We start from the raw sequence: 18,967 nt of genomic DNA, 5'->3' as shown, positions 1-18,967 counted from the left end.
GGCCATACCAATGGTCATGCCAGTACCAAATTTCTTTTGATTGTTATGTGGAATTATAGATGTTTAAAAAGTGTTCTTAAATAGACCAACACCAGATGATAAACTCTCCATCAGACACTCCATGCCCAAGCTTTCTCACCATGTTCGTGTTCAGTATTTTTTAAGCAGCGTCGTTTTTTATTGACATAATCTTCAGTCAAATGTGAATCTTTGATTAAATGGTAGACTACATGTTTTGAAAATGTTTAGTTTCTGTGGAAAAACAAGCTGTTTCTGCTTTCACAGTGACACTTTAGGCTGTTGTTCAGGAGGAAATGTTAAAGAATATTCTTCAGTGTTTAATTAACTTTTTGATAACATTGTAAACCATTTTAAGTCAAAGGTAGAGTCCTCAAAGCCAGCCACCCCTAATCGTAATATACTCGTGAAAATTGTGAAAACCTCTGTATTCTTTGAACTTTAAAGGTATCTCTATAGATTTGTATTTATATATACACTTATGAATTGGCAAATTAGCCTTTCCAATATTAAAATTCCAAGGAGTATTTGTTGGTTTCATGTGTGTGATGTTGCATTAAGATTTCTAAATGTTTTTAGAGGGTGTGGAACCTGTACAGGATCCACTCACTATTCTGTCATGTCAGGTGTTTAGGGAGTTTTGGTTTGAGTGTCTTTTGTCACAAAAATGGTTGGGTGATCGGTTGCTGTGTGTATATGTTTGGCAGGCTGAAGTGTCCCAGGGGGTTAGTCAAGGATTACTGCAGTCCTTCAGTCCGTCTAGCTGCTGCAATAGACTGCAAACGGGGACAAAATACTGTGATGATGTGCCTGATCTTACTTGTTTGTCTTGGAAGTAATTACATTATTTGGAAGACCCCACAGTAACCATGATAGTAGCGTTCATTATCTAACACAGCTCTCAAGTTTTCCAGATGAACTCCAACAGTGAGCAGCAGAACAGGCCCAGCCTTTACCTATTACATGTACTGTGTACTGTGGTCAGCACAGCAATGTGAGAAACATTGTAACTTTGACACAAAATATATACCTTATTCCTGTGGGGAAGGTTCCATTTATTTTATGCCTATGTGCCCCTGCCACTGAGGGGAATGCTGCCTACTCGGTGTTTTAGCTATGCGTGTTATTTTGGGGATTATTAAATTATTATTTTTTCTTTTTGCAGAAGTGTCTAGTGTGTAATTCTGTAACTGTTTGAACATGAAAATAAAAATATAAGCTTTGTCCATACAAAAAGTATCCACAAACACAAGGTGAATGTATCTTTCTCTCCAACCCCTACTCTTACATTCCTGGTGCTTTCCTTCAGTTACAAAATGCAGCACATGCATCACACTTGCAGCCTTACAGAAGCATTAACCTAGACATTTTATTGTCATGTACAATCCCTATGATAAAAATGTGGTCAAGATTCCAACTGTGATTTATTGGCAGGTTAACAATGTATTTAACAAGAGCAATATACACTAAAGGTATTGATATAATCCATGGTAATACGTGACCTCTTCATTTGATTTAAAAGCCTGTTTGGTTTCAGCAGTTTAAATGCACCACCAGTGTATTTACAGTTTTTTATAGACATCGAATAAGAAATCAGTCATCTTTAAAGGTTTTCCAGAATTTTTTTTTCCAACATTCTTGATTGGTAAGGTAGAGTATAGATGCTTACAGGATGGATGTTTTTTTTTCCTCAGTAATACTCAACTGTAGTCCGTTTAAACCCTTTTGCAGCATTTGTGTTTAAAATTAGGCTGCTTTCTCCCATATGCATTTTTGTTAACATGATACTGGAGTGGTCTCAGTAGATCTTGTTCTCAGCTAGCCCATAAAGCTACTGAAGCAAGACATAGGCCTTTTGATTGGTTGGTCCTGGTGTGTTGTACTGGTGCAAGAAAAAAAATCACATTTCATTAAAATGGAGTGATTACACATGAAGAATACTCTGCAGTGTTGACACTACAGTCAGCAGTTACAGTGGTGTTTGGCTTTCTCTCTCAAGTAAGTCTTACCACAAAAATGCAAGTTACCAAAAAATGCAAGCCATGCAAGTTTTTTTTATCCTAATAGTGCTATGCAAACCTGTAGTGCTCCCTCTGCTGGACAAGAGTGGGGGGCTCGCCTATGACTATGCATACATGCTCCTTATTAGTGGCAGGACTTAGGTGCAAATTGAATGACACCTCATGGCACAAGGGAAAGCTAATAAAGAGAGCACAGTGAATGAGGTGAGCCATCCACATGATTTGACCACTGGTGAGTCTGGGCAGGATCAGCTAAACAGTTGTGTAAACAGGTGAGCACGGGAAACTGTGGGGCATTGAATCCACTGTGGGAATCCAGAATGTCATACTGCTATACTGACTGTGAGGGCTCAGAGGTTTTGTGTGGAGATTTATGTAGCTGAAGTGGATGAAGACTTGGATCCAATGTATTAAAATGCAATCAGGAAGCAACTTACTGAAATACATATTGACTCACATAACTACTGTAGAGCTCTCAACTACTGTCTTCAGTACAAGTACAGTTTCTTTATGGGGACAAATAAGAAATTAAAATGATATAATAGGTGTACAGTGAAGATCATTCAGTTAAACCTTTGTGTTGTATTACAAGTGGCTGTGTTTCCACGGTGCCTGTGATGACTGAATTACAGACATGTGTGATTGGATTTTTCTGCCAGCTGTTGACAGAGGGTGGCAGTGTGGAGCACAGTGCCTGTATCCTTGAGTGACTTACCTCACCTGAACTGCTCTCTGCTGTCAGTGTGTGGTGAGCTGGCCAAGGCCCCTCAGTACACCCAGAACTATTGTAGTCTTCACTTACACTGTGACGAAAGTTGTCATAAGTGACATGAAGTATCATAACCTGAGTTTTACCAGTTTATGATACTTCGACATCATGATCAAAACAGGAAATAGTCTTCATCGCTATAGTGCTCTTTATGGTAATCGCACAGAGACTGATATGCTGAGTATGGCTTGCTGTCCATATTTGGTCAGACTACCAGTGAACTGTGAAAGTAGGAAATGTGAAACGTTTGACTGCAGGAAGCAGTCTTAGAAATGTCCATTTCTCACTCCCACTGAGCAAGAGGTCTCTTCAACAGAAAAGGCCAGCAAAATAGCCATGACCACAACACTATTGACAATGATGATCACTATTATTGCAAAGCTCTGTAAAAGTCTAAACCTTTTGTTTTCTTGTGGATAATGTATGGCAGCAGTTGCCTGAGGTCTCACTGCATTGTCAACCCACTGTTATTGTAAAACCACAAAGGCAGTATTTCTTTGGTTTTCCTTTCTTTCTTCCTTTGATCTGGTCTTTCTGTGACTGAGAAACCCCAGTTGTATGACTTGTCAAGGGTAGTACATGGTATATGGCTTTATAGAGGATATTGAATATTTGGAAAATACTTGCTTCACACAAACGTATTTTTAAAAGGGGAAGGGGAAGTTGAAATTCTTATAATGAGTTGCTCCACCAAGTTATCAGTGATAGGGAGGTTTCCATTTTGCAGCCACAGCTGGCTGCCCTGTCTGTTTTTTTTTTTGTTTTTTAAGAGAATGTTGTTCCCCAGGCTATCAAGACATTAGTGATGTTTATGCATGAGTTCAGTTATGCATTTAGACTCTTGCACAGCATCTATATTTCAGTAGTAATCACACATGTACTTATTATTTTGTTATAGTTGTCATTTTGTAGGCATGTTACATAACTGAATGTTTTGAATAGTGCATTTTTATTGGCTGCTGGCAGTTCCTCACTGCTCCTGAAACCCATCACTGAACAGTTTCTAAACTGCCTGGTATCTGCTTGCATTGCATAAGACACTTAAAAGCAGTTGTCATTGCAAGTAGAACCTGACACCCTACATGATATAACGTCTTATGGCAAGGCACAATTTTACCAACGATTTTGGCAAACTCCAACTTGAGACACTACTAGGATGGTCACTTAAAGCTCCTAATGTTCCACAGCAAACAATATAAACATCTGACAGCTGGTTGCTTAATGGTGTCTCCCAACTCCTGTTGTTAACCTCTTGTACCGTAACATATTTTAAAGTGTGATGCTCTGAAATTATTTCCTATGATTGAAAATCAGCAGAAACATTCTAAAGACAAGGTAATCATATGATTTGCAAAACACAGAAAGCACAAAAATATAAGTAAACTAAGACTTAAGTAAAATCAATGGTACCTGTTTGAGGTGACATTTCAAAATAAGTGTGAACAGTTACTGCTTCACTGCAACATCATTACATTATTTGATATTGTTATTGTACAGTATACAACATCAATATCAACTACAGTTGATACTGAAGTCGAAGTAAACAGCCTTCTTGATACCACAAAACTACAAGCGATGCAGAAAGGAACAATGCAGCTCCTTTTCTTTACTTCAGATCACATTTGGTCATTTCAACTGCAAAATAAGGCCTTTTAAGCATCATTTGGATAAGCATTTTTGGATACAGCAAAAATGTTTTCAGCAATCAAAAGTGCATCTCTGTAGACACTGTAGGCCACCATGTGCTTGGCTTTTTTTCCATAACGGGGACACAAGACACGGACTTTACAATACAGCTCTTTGTGGAACTGTCCAGTACCCAGCATAGCACATTCCCCACCAAAACCTTTTAAGTGACAAACACATTCTAGCCCCCATGAAGAAAAAAAAAAATCAATGGCTGGATTCACAGAGCTCATAGGTAATTCAAACAGATTCAAAATCAGTTTAGAAAGTCATCCACAAAAGTGATTATACTGTAATTAATGTTGCAAACCCAATGCAGAGTCCCATTAACCACTACACTGTTGAGAGAGCTCACTTAAGGTAAGGGTGCTCTCTAAAGTAGTCCTAAAACCAAGGCCCTTTCAGAGCATGACACAATCAATTAGTGTGTAATCTACAGACATGCAATATCAGCTTGGCCTCTGCTAACAGATTCTACTCTGTTATATTTGCTTTAAGTTTTGTAATAGAATGAAAGCAGTAGTGTTTTGGTCCTACCTACTAATGGGGAAAACATTGCACATTCATGAACATCACAATTTTCCTAGACACCATTCAATGGTCAAGTACAATCAGTTGCTCTTATGACTTTGCTGGAAGTTATGAATATACTCCTAACTGCTTAAGAATTTTGTTTTGCACTCTTAATTGCATTATTCAGAATACTTCTGGAATGTTTAAAGGCCCTGACAACTTCTACTATGCTCTGTTTAGTGTTTAGGTTTAACAGTTCTTTACCTGGTAAATGTGCCACTAAACATAAATGTGTCTTGTGAAAGACTGTCTAACAGTTTTTTGTTCATTCATATTCTTAGGGTTTTCTTCTTAGTTTTAGGTCAAAAAGTAGAAGGAAGAAGTGCCGAGGAAGAGAAGGAGAAGGAGAAGGATGGGGGGGGTAGTGCAGTGGTATATGGGCCAGAGAAGAGGTCAATCATATGCAGGAGTGGCTACTCAGTGGAGCTCTTCACTCTCCTCTGAGGCGTCCTGGTGCCTGACCTCTGTGGGGCTGGCACTCTCCGCAGGACTCAGCCCCTCAGCCACATCCCTGCTAGCTGTCTGTGGGGATGTCTGAGGACTCATCTTTGTCTGCAGGTGAAAACACAAACAGGACATATCACAGATGTGGGAAACAGGAAGGTACACTCAGTACAGACGCAGTAAGAAAACTATGATCTGACCAAGTACCCTCAGAACAGATTCTACACTCCATGTAAGAGAGAAGAGGAGTGCAGTGGTAGATACAGTATATCTACAGTACCTAATAATGATGGGTCCTCAAAAATCTCTACAGACATACTAAACAGGCCAATTGGAGATCTGCCAAAAAGGAGCTGGAGCCATTCAGAGCTCTGTCCAGTTAGACCTCAGTCCAATCAGAGATGGAGTGTCTGTGGGGAAGTTACCTTTAAGTTCTCCACTCCTTCCCCAAAGGACTTGAATGTAGGAGAATTCCTGTGGAAGAAATGATACGTTACTGACAATGATGCAATGTGTATCCAAAGACTATAATAAGGTGGGGTGTATCCTCTGTGCGCCTTGCTTGTTCAATGAGTGTTGCAGTCTTTGTTGCAGTTATTAGGTAATTAATAAACTGTAGAGCCAAGGGGTTGAGGTAACACAACGTTTGTTGTGCCAAATGTTGCGTTACCTAAACCCCTCAGCATTACTTCATACCCCTTATGTATCTCTTGGTACATTTTTGGTGGAGTTCTTACAAGCATCTATCCAAAGTCCAAGCTCATGGCAAACCTGAAATAGACTTGACTGGACAGTCAACAAGGCAATCACCAGAAAGCACTAATAATGGCATTGGAAAGAGAGCAAAGGAACTGCTGTAAATGCTTAGAATGGAGAAGCAGGAACTGATGGAGCTGATAAGAATGTTGCAATGCCTTTGGTGTCCACCAGGAGGCACTCAGGAATAATATGAACTCTAACTTGAGGCTTTTACAGCAGAGCGCAGCCATCCCAATTTTAAACCCAATGATTTAACTGTTTAGCTCATAACCCCCAACAGATGAAATTGTCAGAAGGCAATTGTAGTAGTACTAGTACTGGAACAAGTACTAGCTTGTGTCAGTTTGTACACATGGCACAAAAAGAGGCTCAAATGTGAATGCTTTATGCCCATCAAAATGATGGTGTGTACGTGCAGCGGTGCTCATTACAGGCATGCTATCAGAGTGCAGCACGGAGTGTACGCTCTCCACAAGCAGCAAGGGAAAGGACACAGCTGTCAGTGAAGTGGGATGGAGGGGACGGTAAGACTGAGAGGGTCAGACATGAGGGAGGGCTGGGAAGGAGGAACATTCTCTATGGGCCTCTATGGGCTGGTGTCCCTTATTACAGTCCCTAACAGCTAACCAAAGAGAGCAGGACTCTTTCTACAGTCACGTGTCATTGCGATACAGTATAATCACAGTGGATAGAAACGGCATGTACCAGCACTGATGAATGCAGTGGCCGGTAACCACCTCCAGCTATATCCACAGTAAGGCGCTGTGTAAGGGGCCATAGCCATCGCTCTAGAGGTGCACACACAGAACCCACCTGACCTCCTCCAGCCTTCTGCTCATGGTTGCGCCTGCAGTGGAGAGTGCTGCTGTGGCCCTCTGCCCCACCTGGGTCAGAGTCTCTGATGTCCTCTTGTACCTGTGGTGAGGAGAGGGTGAGTTCAAATCCCAGGAAGGGTATGGATGGTGCACATTGGCAATGGGGGGTGTGTTTGTTCAGCACTGTGCACGGCCCTCAGTGAGGTAAATCCCGTGCCCTAACTCCACAGACACAGCTACTATCACTCTCTGCATTATATGAACCCATCAGAACATTGTGACTAGTTAAAGTAAGTCATTCACTGGTAATATGTGATGGCTCAAAAGCTGGGTGCCTGGGGCTGCATGGCTCGGACTGCTGTCGTATAATGTATAAATACATAATATGTACACCATTTATTTTTCTAATTCTGTCCACAGCATATCACATCCATTAGCTCACCTTCGCTGTTAGTCTTCCTCTTCACAAGCGCTCAAGTTCTACAGGCACTTTAAGCACAGACTCAGAATCAAGATGTGGGACATGGTGGCTTCTGGGACAGCGCCAGGCCGGTCTGACTGTCCAACCATGAATCAGGCCTGCCTCATCTACATCTGGTGCTACTCGTGAAGTCAAATGAGATGAGCGACCAGTCTTAATCACATGTAGGAGCCTTGTCAACCACTTTTTTCTTCCTCAACCAATCACTACTCAATTAAACAAATCTGTCATTTTAGTGAGAAACGCTTACTGAGAAATTGAGTCACTTGCATTGAGTTGCTAGGACCTTTGTGTACATGATCTCACCATTGGTTGTTACCAGACAACCATTCAGGTCAGATCGGATCATGACTAAAGTAGTAGTGAAACTGGTTTTCAGATGTGGCGGGAAAGAGCCACGTACGCTGTGGATGTAGTGACCTGCTGCCAGCTCCTGGTGAGGCTCTGTTTGAGCTCACCGAACGGGGTGATACCCAGCTTCTTTTTGATCTCCCCGAGACGCTTCTCTTTCAAGGACAGAACCTGAGAAAGGGTACGGACCTCGTCTTCCACCTGGAACACAGAGAGCCAGTTCATTCCCCCCAATCAGAATCCAATCAGGCCTTTCAAACCCCGAGCCGTGTAAAACACAGCACAAACAACAGGGCCGTCCACATGGCTGGGTGCAGCAATACTGACGATTTGCAGCACTTCAAAATGGGAGCAGGATGTCCAGCAGAAAAACAGTGTTACAAATAAAAATTACTGTCGCTGACAACAATTCTGATTAATATTATAAAATACTCAAGAGAATGCCAACAATTAGAGTTTCTGATCATTCTGCGTACATGCATTCCTGCCAGTTTGTCTGTTGGTCCACACAGCTTCTGTGAAAAGCACACCTCTTTTCACCTTTCATGGCTCTGCAGGTAAAGCAGTGTCTCACCTTGGCTAGCTCCTTACGCAGTTCCTCCTGCTCCTCTTCTGTCAGAGCAATGGAGGAGGTACTGGCAGAGGGCACAGGATCTTCAGTTCCCTCCAGTATGGACTCCTGCTTTGGTGTAGCTTTAGCATAGCGACACAACGCAGTGCAACTTAACATAATGTGAAGTAACAAAAAAAACGGCACAAAATGTGTGTGACGGCACAATAACAACACACCACCACACAGCAGAGACAAAAAACATAAAGCCCAGCACAACGCATATAACAGGGCAGTGAGAACAGCAGACAGCAGTCAGTATGTTCTCAGACAGTGCACTCCATATGTATGTATGAGGAGGAGATATGAAAAAATGTCTCCTCCAGAGGGAGGCATGCTGCATATTTCCACTAAATACCTTGGAACTCCACAGACTGAAAGTGACATCAGACCTTATCCCTTTTCAGTAACTTTTTTGTCCTTTTGCCCCCCTTTTTGGTTTAGGCTTCTCAGATAAATTGCCTCCGTAGACCACGTGTATGTAGGTCTTCATGTAGGAGCTCTGTGTTGTCCTAGCCATTGAATGCTTGATTTTGTATATTAATTTAATTTGTTTCACTCTACGATGCATTTCAAACAAAACGAACATCTATTGGTGCAATAACATCTGTCCTCTTTTCTGTACAGAGAGTGTGTGATAGTCAGCCTTCAATTTAGTTGGCTTTTTAACTTTTGGATTAAATATTACATGTTTAATATATCTTGTGATTTTGTTTACCACTTGTTTTAAATATGCAAAAAGAAAAACAATACAGTATGGGATGCACAGTTGTAGACTCATTAAGATAGGCATTTAACTTCCCATTGTGTGCACAAGGCTCACATCATGGTCATGTGATTCTCGCTCATGACATTATTTATAACCGCAGATAATTCAGTTTTATTAAAGCCTGATGAACTATTCATATTCTGTGACATCAGGAAGAGCAGGCAGAAGCCCCTGCTGCGGACAAACCACAAGTCATTTCTCATTTGTATTATTAATTGTCACAGGCAACTGATGAACTCTGCGCTCTGCAAGTTTTTATTCAGCCATGATTATTTTATGCACACCACTAGTGATACAGCTTATACACGAATGCAGCTTGTAAAAAATCACTTTGAAAAAGCTAAAGAGTTCAGCAGCTGGAGAAAAGGTGCATCAGTCAACAATAGCAAGAGCTCTGCATAAAACTGGCCTGTGTGTGAGGGTGGCAAGAAAGAAGCCATTACTCAAAAAGAACCATCTCAAAACACATCTGAAGTTTTCCATAAAGCATAAGTGTGATCCACCTAAGATGTGGGGAAAATATTTTCTGGTCAGATGAGAACAATAGAGAGCTTTTAGGGTCAAAATTCTCAGTACTGTGTGTACAAAAACCAATCGCTTCCCATTTCTCAAGAAATACCAGGAAGTATGGTGGTTTAAGCATAACACTGTGGATATGCTTTTCATCAAAAGGGACTGGGCATCTTGGTTAAACCCGTGAATGAACAGATGGAGCAAAGTGCAGGACATACTCCAAGAGAATCTGCTTCAGGCTGTGAAAACACTTAAGCCTGGGAGAAAGTTCCCTTTTCAGTAGGCCAATGATCCCAAGCAGAAGGCCAAAGCAACATTTGAGTGACTCACGAACAAAAAAGTGTTTGTCCTGCAGTGGCCCGGTAAAAGTCCTGATCTCAATCCCAGCGACAATCTGTAGCACTGTTTAAAAATCGCAGTCCACAAGCGTCATCCAGCCAACTTGAACAACCTGCAGCAAATCTGCCAAGGAGAAAGGGGAATCATCTGTGCTGGCCAAATTCCCAAACAGTGTGCAAAGCTGGTAGATATTTACCACAAAAGACTTAAAGCTGTTATTTCAGCATTTAGAGAAATGGTAGTACAAAAACAAAACACACTTAATGTTAAAAATGCAAAGCCTCAAATTCATTGTCAACTCAAGTCAAATAATAGCATACCAGCTTACATGCATCAGCTTCTTTCACAGCGTTTGCTAGACAGCTACCCAAGTTGTACCACTAACCTCAATGAGAAAAAAAGCTAAATTAAAAAAATAACACACCACAAAACCCACATGCATTAAATGAATTGGAAGTGGAAAGCCCCCAAGACATTTGTTGCCAGAGGACAGGGCAGTCTTCTTCTCTCTTTCTCTTTCAATGAACTAGGAAGACAATATGCAAAAAAGTGTCAAACAAATGCCACATGCAAGAAGCCACATGTAGCCAGCTAGCTGGAGAATATTATCATTTTTACATTCAAATTGGAAGCAGCCACACTTTGCAAATCTATCCTGTCTAATGGCTGAAGCTAAGCAGGGTTGGCTTGATTAATATTTGGATGGGAGATCTCCTGGAAAAGGTTGCTGCTGGAAATGGTATTAGATGGCCAGTCTCACTTCTGAACCTAAGAGGAGACTGATGCCCCAATACAGTGATGGAGACACTGTACTGTAAGAGAAGCCTTTCAGATGTGATGTTAAGGTGAGTCCTGAATCTCTGTGGTTGTTAACAAATTCACAGCATTTGTCATGGTGTCCTGGTACCCTAGCTAACTTTGCAATCAGGCTCTTTCAAGGTGATCATTTAATAATCCTCTCACTTAATTGTCTAAATACATCTCCATCTAAGCTGATGGTACGTGTTCTGATGAGATGGTGAGCCGTGCATCACCCAGGTGGGATGACTATACTTTAATGGTGGTTGTAATGAGTACAAGTTTTTTGAGATCCTTTAAACATGCTGTATAAATGCAATATTTTCTTCTTATTATTATTATTGCTAATTTCATCCTCTCACTTGCATTAATTGCAGTACCTCATGCAAAGATATGAAAAGCTCAGAGGCATACCACGGTGTCTCATAGTGTCAAAGCATGATGGGCCCAACAGCACAAAGAATTGATGTAGTACAGCTAGTTAGCTGAAATTTATGCACCTTATCATGCGTCACCGGAAAAGGACGTCTTGCAACCTTTCAGCTTCAACACTGTGGAGGGCAAGTGGCTAAGTAGTTATCAATGTTAGCTTTTTTACTGCTTTGTGAATAATCCTTAATTTTTAATGTAGTGAGCTAGTTAATTCTGTAGTTGCTGGAGACAGTATTGTATATTTAGATTATACCAGTGACGCCTACCTTCTAGTCAGCGCACAAAAAGTGTGTGTTGTGCCAGTCTTAATACCAAAACACCAAAGCATTTGGTTTAAATACCAAAGTGCCCTTGATCGATGTAAATAATCCTAAACAGGATTTATATCAGTTATTGATTAAGATGAAATGTTAAGTACTGTATATACACCATCTCAAGTTTTCTTGAGATGTGGAAATGTGAACAGGTTGTGTCAACTAATCTTGCAGCACCCGGCGCACCCCTAAGCAATCTGATTACGCAATAAAACAACGTTCCAAAATCATGCAACTTTGTTGCATTTGCAATACCACTTCCTAACCAAATAATTCTGCGCATTTGATTGCGTTCTACAATCGCATACTGCCAGCTAACAAGCTACCTGTACGCCAACGGACGATCATTGACCTATCAGGCCTCGCTGCTGTTAGATCAAGTTCCTGCTGTTAAATTTGAAAGCTATCTGTAGATAAAATAAGACAGTATGACATAAGTTACCCAGCTTTGCGATCGATATTGTCAATCCGCCCCTCAGTAACATTTTTTTTCAAATGACCAAAATCCATACACAATTTGTTAGCTGAATGAATGAGCGTATCACAATGGTTAGCTAAACCGGATATTGCGCTGCTCCTACATATTAAACTAATCTATGACAGCAATAAGTTGAAGAAAAGTTCAGATTTTTCACACTACTCGACACACTAGATCTAATAACCAGGAAGGATGCATTTAGCTACCTTGGTAGTCTTCCTCCATTCTTACATTTAGCACCCTGATTTCAATGGCACACTTTCCATTCAAAGATATAAGTTTCAGAGAAAGTTTTTTTTTCCCCACTGTTTTGGTATTTGTCCTCACACCCTGCCTGAACGCCACTGGGTGGGGTAATCGATGACGTCATTGCGCAGTGCACGTTGAAATGTAAACAGGGAGAGGCACGTGGGTGCACAAACAGGTTACACATGGTCACGCAGTTCGATTGACAAGGTGGTTGATAGGAATTAGTGGGTAGGGACATGGTGGTTGAAACGTCGATTAGCTCATTCCATGAGAATCATTTTAAATAGTCCAAATAATATACTTCCTGATTACTGACGATGTTGTGGTTTGTCTGAATAATATCTTATCGAAATCCAAAACCAGGATCACAGTTATTCATGTTAATTTCAATTACGTGAAACAAATGATTGAGAAAATACCCAAAGGGCAAGACCTACAGATAAACCGAGTATGCTGGTGTTGTGGCTATTAAGGATGTACAAAAAGAAACGAAAAGCCAGTATAGTCAGTTAAAATACAGAGTAGCATGGAGGTTCAGAAACTGTGCATATTAGGCTTTGGATAAAACGTTGTTACCTGGTAAGGTAGTGCTTTTTGAACACATACAAGCTACATGAATGTTACGATAACTGGCTTGTCGTAGAGTAAACCTTCTTTGGAGAGATAAAGTAGCTAGTTGAAACTTTGAGAGGGAACAATAACCTTAGGAACATTTTCATTAATGTATTGCCAAGCTGGCTGACAATTTAGATAGTTAGCAGACTGGTAGCATGTGTCTCAGTTACTCACTAGGTATAGGCTGTTGCTTTGCAGGTGAATATTTTAGTTGGTTCTGGCAAACCATTTTGTAAGTAGATAGAGGTATAAGAGGTATATCTGAGAAAGGGGAGGGGGATTGTCATGCCCTCAGCTTCCCCCTCCAGGAGATCACAGCTCAAACATACCCTCAACAGAAAAATGCAGGCAAAAATGGCACTCACTTTTTTGTATAAATATGAAGAGTAGCGAGTGGTCTGCTACATCTCATAATCATACATGAAAAATGAATAACAAAAATTAATATTTCAAGTAAGCGTGATGTTTTGCATAATAATGTCCTTTTGTGGGAAGAAATTACCAGTATAGAAAAGGAGATGCTGTGGCTGCAGGGGTGTCATATGGTCATCAGTAACCATAACCTTGAATCTTCAGCATCCTATTTTGAGTATTATTGCAATCGTATGGTAGAGAGATGATGTTTTTGAATCTCTCAAATGTAGATATTGTATATTTGATATTGAAGCTTGTGATATGGAGAGGAATGCTAAACGTTTTGTTATACATGAATTTGGAAACCTTTCAAATTTTATTCTTGGACTATTTCGAGAATATGGTGTAGAAATGGACATATGTAGCATTAAAGTGTGATGTATGAACAATTTAAGATAAGTACTTTTGAATGTACTGCTTTGCACAAATATTTTATGCATACATTTTTTTGTAAGGATATTTTTATATTTTATTTTTATGTGAACCTTGAACTTAAGGAGCCCCAGGGTGAAATCACCTACATGCAAAATAATTTCTTTCAAACACAACTTGACACCTTGCTGAAAGCTTTATTGAAAATACACTGCTGTGTTTGTGTTACAGTTCTTTTAAACAAATGTTGATGAACACAAGATCTGACAAATCTTAGTTCCCTTCATTTGGTCAAGTGCAGTTAAGCATTTTTGCGAAAGAAAGGCTGAAATATATAATGATATCTGGTATCATTATCGCGCATGCAAGCTTTAAGAATGAACCAAAAACATTACAGTGAGACAGATTTAGCATGTCGTGATTTTGTAGTAGGACTACAATGTACATTTATACAGCATCAACGTTTTTTTTGGTATTTGGCAAATACTGATTTTTTAAACATACAACTGTAATTTTCCACAATATTACATGAGAGAATGATGCTGGTCTCTGCAAATGCTGATTGTTAAATCAATTTCAACATCCCTGATCTCACTGTCACCTTGCTTTGTCTGTGGATTCATTTACTTTTCATTGGTCCACAGGCCTCTCATACCTTTGGATAAACTGAATAATTAGCGATTCCACAAAGGTTTCTTTTGTCTCTAGCCAATCGCATGTAGCCCTGGTTTCCCCAACCAGTTCCCCAGCTGCAACAGAATAAAATAAAAAAGAGTAAGCACATCATGTACCCATTGCATAGCACTCCAATGCTAAATGAATTGAAACTGATAATTAACATTGTAACACTTTGCATCCGCTTTGTGTATGTTTATTCATGAGTAAATTTTTTTTTAAAAAATCACCTCAGCTGTACCATATGGCTTACAATTGTATGGGGTGGGGGGTGTAATCGGGCAACGGTGGTAAATAGAAAATTAATTGAGGTAGGCAGGGATAGTTTGTGCCAAAACCACTAATTGGTGTTGCATGTTAATAATTTGAGAAAAAACAGACCTGTTCTTCAGAAGCCAGAATTTAGTGGCACGACGTGTTAGGTCATTCTTGTTGGTTTCATAGAGGGATTCACCATATCCCACTGCTAACACAGCATGGTTAATTCTTCTAGAGCATCTTCGATCATAATAAATTCCTGTAGGCAGAAGGAAATAGACAGACAGACAGACAGACAAATAGAAGTATTTATAACACATTCATTTATCTGTGTGCACACACACATTTATGAGATCACTGAGTAACATATGTACAAATATATATATGAACTTGCAAAATATTTGCAATTTCTGCAAGTGCATTTTGATGATTTTGAGCACACTAAGACAAAAGCTTGAATGCCGTGCTCACCGGATTTGTAGAATTGGAAGGATCTAAGACCAGCATTTAGAGCAACAGCGACTGGACCGATGGAAGCCACAGCATCTCTGAGTGATCCCTCATCCCCTCTGCGCAGCTTGGTGTACCCCGTGCAAGTGGCTACTTTTTCAGCATTTTGTGCTTTGCAAGATTCATCCTATTTGTGAAAGAAAAAATAATAAAGTTTTAATGCAAAATAAGACCTTTATTTACATGTGTCAGGCTAATCTACCAGCTGTGAGATGATTTCTGAACATGTAAAAGATAATGACATTACAAAGTTGCTTTGAAGGTTTTAGGAACAGGAACAAGTCATCCTACCATGTACAAGAAAGCGTTGTCATACTTTACCTTAGCCTTGTAAGGGTAGCCTTCCTCAGAGGCAATCCCGCCATTGTCCTTGATGTATTTATAAGCCCGATCCATCAGACCTCCGTTGCAGCCGTGGTTTCCATATTTTCTGCTGCAGTCCACCAGATGCTGCTCACTCAGGGATATGAGCTTGCCTGTCTTCTTGAACACCTGACCCTCAAGGGCTCCAGTACTAGAGAAGGCCCAGCACGAGCCGCACCGGCCCTAGAGAAGATGATAACAACGAAATCAGTGTGGTCTGTTTGATAAACCTCAAACATGTTTTACTGTTACTTGTATGAAAAGAAATTGATCTTCAATTGTATCTGTTGTTTCAGTTAGGGTTGCCAAACTAGTTGGAACTTCCTGCCAATGTTTTTATTTACTTCCATAACCCTGCCGGTGTTTTTTGAAACAGGATCATATTTTCAAAAAACCACAAAACTGAATCTAGTTTAGTCCAAATAATTCCTCATTTAAAAATGTGGTAAGTAATACTACAATTACCACAGTTAGTATATTATTTCAATTATTACTTACATTGCAACTACACTGTTATGACACTTTTTTGCTTTTTTTTTGTTTTAACCTCTGTACACAAACTTGGACATGGTGAACATGGTATCATGTGGCAATAAATTGTTGAATTCAGGCTCTTTGTATATGAGTGCCTGGTTGTGTGTCAGCTCATATGAAGGACTTGACAATATGCAGGTCTGAAGGCAAAGGCAGCACATGTGCAGCTGAATTGGCATTTAGCTTGACGCCAATATCTTTGGTGTGAACCACGTTTTATCATGTCTCTTTAAAGTCAGCTAATTAAGCATGGATAGTAGCTGCAGGACATAGAACAACCTATTGTGACATGTGCATACACATAGACATCCTTACACCTGTTCCAGCAGACTTACCTGGTTCTTCACAGGAGTCACATACCCTTTTTTACTCCAGTCCACCTCAGTTGGGGCTTGCAGCACACTGCCGTTCCACACAGGGAGTGAAGTGTCTGCCATAGAGGCCAAGTTAAAATCCAGCATCATCTTTTGGAACTCCTTCTGAGTCTGAACACAAACACACATATATGCAAGGACTTAATTGACTGCAGATACACAACACAGACACACACACCTGCACACACGTCAACCAAGCCAACAGGACACTCAAAATACACATGTACTGTCTGTGCTGGATTATGTGCACCACAGCGTTACCCTGGTGCATGTCCTTCATCTAAGCTTTAACTAGAGGGTTAAGTCACGTGTTGGTTCTCAGAGGTTATTTGATAAACGTTGCTCTCTGAGGAGCACTGAATGCAGGCCTGGAAAGAAGGAGAGAGTAAATCTTCTCACCAGATCACCAAAATGGTTCATCCCCAGCTTGTAGCTGTGTTTCCCCTGTGCCTCCTCCAAGTTGTGCTGCTGGATGAAGCGATGGTTTTCCTCCCAGATCATTCTCCTGTGGCCCTCTGAGTCCTGACCCACGCAGACAAGAAGCTATCAACCACTGTCATTTCTATATGCTTTCTTATTACACACTTAGTTTTTTGACAGATGTTTGCCTTCAGAGGTATTTACAAGGAGAGTATGGAAAGATGCATTCAATTTATATCATAGAAGCAACAAAAAGAGTTGCTGAATAACCAGTGAGACAGTAAATGAGCATCTTGCTGAAAAAGAGTGCTACAGTCTAAGCATACATCAGTAACTATGTCAACGTACAGACTTTACCGCTCATCAAATCAGTAAGCAGTGGCAGCTCTGTTCTGTTTTACCTCAGTGTAGGTTTTCCCATGCAGACTCTTCCAGTCCTCCCATGCAGCGTCCAAAGCATGATCTGCTGCATGTAGGACAGGAATCCCGGCAGCCAACACTATGAGCACCACCACAGTCCCTTCCATTGCACAGATGTAGTGACTGAGAGAGGCACTGGCTGTTCAATGACCCCTGACGTGAGAATAAAATCACTGACAATATAACATTTGAAAGAGCATGCAACTTTCCCAAATTTAGCTTAGCTAATCAAGATCCTAATCAATTGTTTCAATCAATTCAATCAATTGCATGACAAAGTCAAGAAACTGGCCATTAGATATTTTATAAGCTGTTGAATGTTTCATAACTTGTTTATAACAACTAAATACATTAACACACATAGTAATAACCTGAAATATACATTTCATCTCTGAATGATGGAGTCACCAAACATTCACTCCTCACCTTCTTAGAACACAGCTGGGGAGCTGGGTGTTGCTGGTGAGTCTGGTCCTTTTATTCTGACCGTATCTGCAGACCCATCATTTTTATTGGTCCATGGCATTTATGTGGTTTTAAGTTCCTCTTAACACAGAAATGCGTTACATCAAAATTTACCCACAGGCAGAACCACAAATGTGCAACTTTATTGATAACCAAAGAAAAGGCCATACTCAATGCCTGTATAGTATTGTATTGATTATTCATACAGACTTCTCTGTATCCAAATTTAACTGAACAGCAGTTTAATGATAGAAATAATGGGCATATATTACGCAGTTGTCCCTAGCCTCAGCTGTCCCTTTCCAGTAAGCCAGCGAATGTGGTGAGTTCACGACAAAGGAGCAAAGTTATCGACTGTCAACTCTTACAGGGTTACAGGTGGAGACAGAGAAATGCAGGCAAAAACAAGGCACACAATTTTATGTATACATGTGAACAGTAGCCAGTAGGCTATAGTCTGCCACCATATATCTAATTCTCATATATTTCATGTATAATGTTTCACATAGATAATGCATAATACTGTCCTGTTATGGGAAGTAACCTGGCTCGACAAGTAGTTAGCTACAAGGAGACATAAAGTTAAGACAGTTAAGGATGAGTCACTGAGGAAGACAGTTTTTAACACGGTTCAGAGTGTAGGCTGATTCCTGCAGTCCAAACCGTTGTTCAAGCCTGAAATCTGTCATAGGCTGACAAAGACTGGGAGTCTGTAACCACTTTGGTTCCCTTTCAGGTACTTGCGAGTGGTTCAGACAACATCAGCAGAGATGCACCTATCCTCCAGTCTGCATTTTCTACACTGTGATGTATCATGGGACTACTGGGTATCTGTGAGTATTTTGGAAAAATGCTTTTGTTCTCACTCTAGAGCTGCACAGAAAGTACTCCAGGGAGGTAAGGTTAGCTGAAAAAATTCTTTCTTTCAAAAATTTTGCAAGATTCAACAGCCAACAGTGCACATCTTCTGATGCAATTCTTTAGGAGAATGACATTGCTAGGTGGTGAGAAATGGTATTAAAACTGTGTCCCACAGTGATGTTTGTAAAGCTGGCATCTTCTCCTCCCCACTACTTACCTTCTCAAATGGCCCACTCAGTGATGCCAGTAAAATGCCACTCTGAGGGG

The 18,967-nt window shown here is 40.4% G+C and overlaps 2 protein-coding genes across 4 annotated transcripts; both read right to left on the bottom strand.

Moving 5' to 3' along the window:
- Nucleotides 1-4,287: 4,287 nt before the first annotated feature.
- On the bottom strand, nt 4,288-12,487 carry LOC118784616 (tumor protein D52-like). 3 transcript variants are annotated; one of them, XM_036538941.1, is made up of 6 exons: nt 12,377-12,487; nt 8,492-8,610; nt 7,970-8,118; nt 7,084-7,185; nt 5,937-5,985; nt 4,289-5,619 (listed from the first exon to the last, which is right to left on the bottom strand). In XM_036538941.1, the coding sequence occupies exons 1-6, from the start codon at nt 12,393-12,395 to the stop codon at nt 5,485-5,487; spliced, it is 573 nt and encodes a 190-aa protein (XP_036394834.1). In that variant the 5' UTR covers nt 12,396-12,487; the 3' UTR covers nt 4,289-5,484. The 3 variants fall into 3 exon arrangements, with proteins under 3 accessions (XP_036394833.1, XP_036394834.1, XP_036394835.1); XM_036538940.1 differs by lacking the exon at nt 12,377-12,487 and having other exon boundaries at nt 4,288-5,619; nt 8,492-8,950; XM_036538942.1 differs by lacking the exon at nt 12,377-12,487 and having other exon boundaries at nt 5,502-5,619; nt 7,987-8,118; nt 8,492-8,950.
- Nucleotides 12,488-14,367: 1,880 nt separating this feature from the next.
- Nucleotides 14,368-17,492, bottom strand: LOC118783967 (cathepsin L1-like). The gene is made up of 7 exons (XM_036537912.1): nt 17,356-17,492; nt 16,934-17,056; nt 16,496-16,645; nt 15,585-15,809; nt 15,225-15,390; nt 14,877-15,012; nt 14,368-14,569 (listed from the first exon to the last, which is right to left on the bottom strand). Exons 1-7 carry the CDS (start codon nt 17,479-17,481, stop codon nt 14,470-14,472), a joined length of 1,026 nt encoding a protein of 341 aa, XP_036393805.1. The 5' UTR covers nt 17,482-17,492; the 3' UTR covers nt 14,368-14,469.
- Nucleotides 17,493-18,967: the final 1,475 nt, after the last annotated feature.

This window comes from Megalops cyprinoides, chromosome 10 (assembly GCF_013368585.1).
Source record: "Megalops cyprinoides isolate fMegCyp1 chromosome 10, fMegCyp1.pri, whole genome shotgun sequence".
In the NCBI taxonomy this organism is placed as follows: domain Eukaryota; kingdom Metazoa; phylum Chordata; class Actinopteri; order Elopiformes; family Megalopidae; genus Megalops; species Megalops cyprinoides.
Note: the sequence above shows the minus strand (reverse complement) of the source record. Positions and strands in the feature narration are given on the sequence as shown.

Bases quoted from the DNA above. Each gene is read 5' to 3' on its own strand.
- LOC118784616 (XM_036538940.1), bottom strand. From the start codon at position 8,647: ATGTTAAGTTGCACTGCGTTGTGTCGCTATGCTAAAGCTACACCAAAG. The intron at 5,986-7,083 runs GTGGGTTCTGTG...TTTCTTCCACAG, and splicing joins AGAAGGCTGGAGGAGGTCAG to GAATTCTCCTACATTCAAGT. The intron at 5,620-5,936 runs GTAACTTCCCCA...TTTCACCTGCAG, and splicing joins AAGGAGTGGAGAACTTAAAG to ACAAAGATGAGTCCTCAGAC.
- LOC118783967 (XM_036537912.1), bottom strand. From the start codon at position 17,481: ATGGAAGGGACTGTGGTGGTGCTCATAGTGTTGGCTGCCGGGATTCCT. The intron at 15,810-16,495 runs GTAAGTCTGCTG...CATCTTCTCTAG, and splicing joins TGACTCCTGTGAAGAACCAG to GGCCGGTGCGGCTCGTGCTG. The intron at 15,013-15,224 runs GTGAGCACGGCA...TTCTGCCTACAG, and splicing joins CTTCCAATTCTACAAATCCG to GAATTTATTATGATCGAAGA.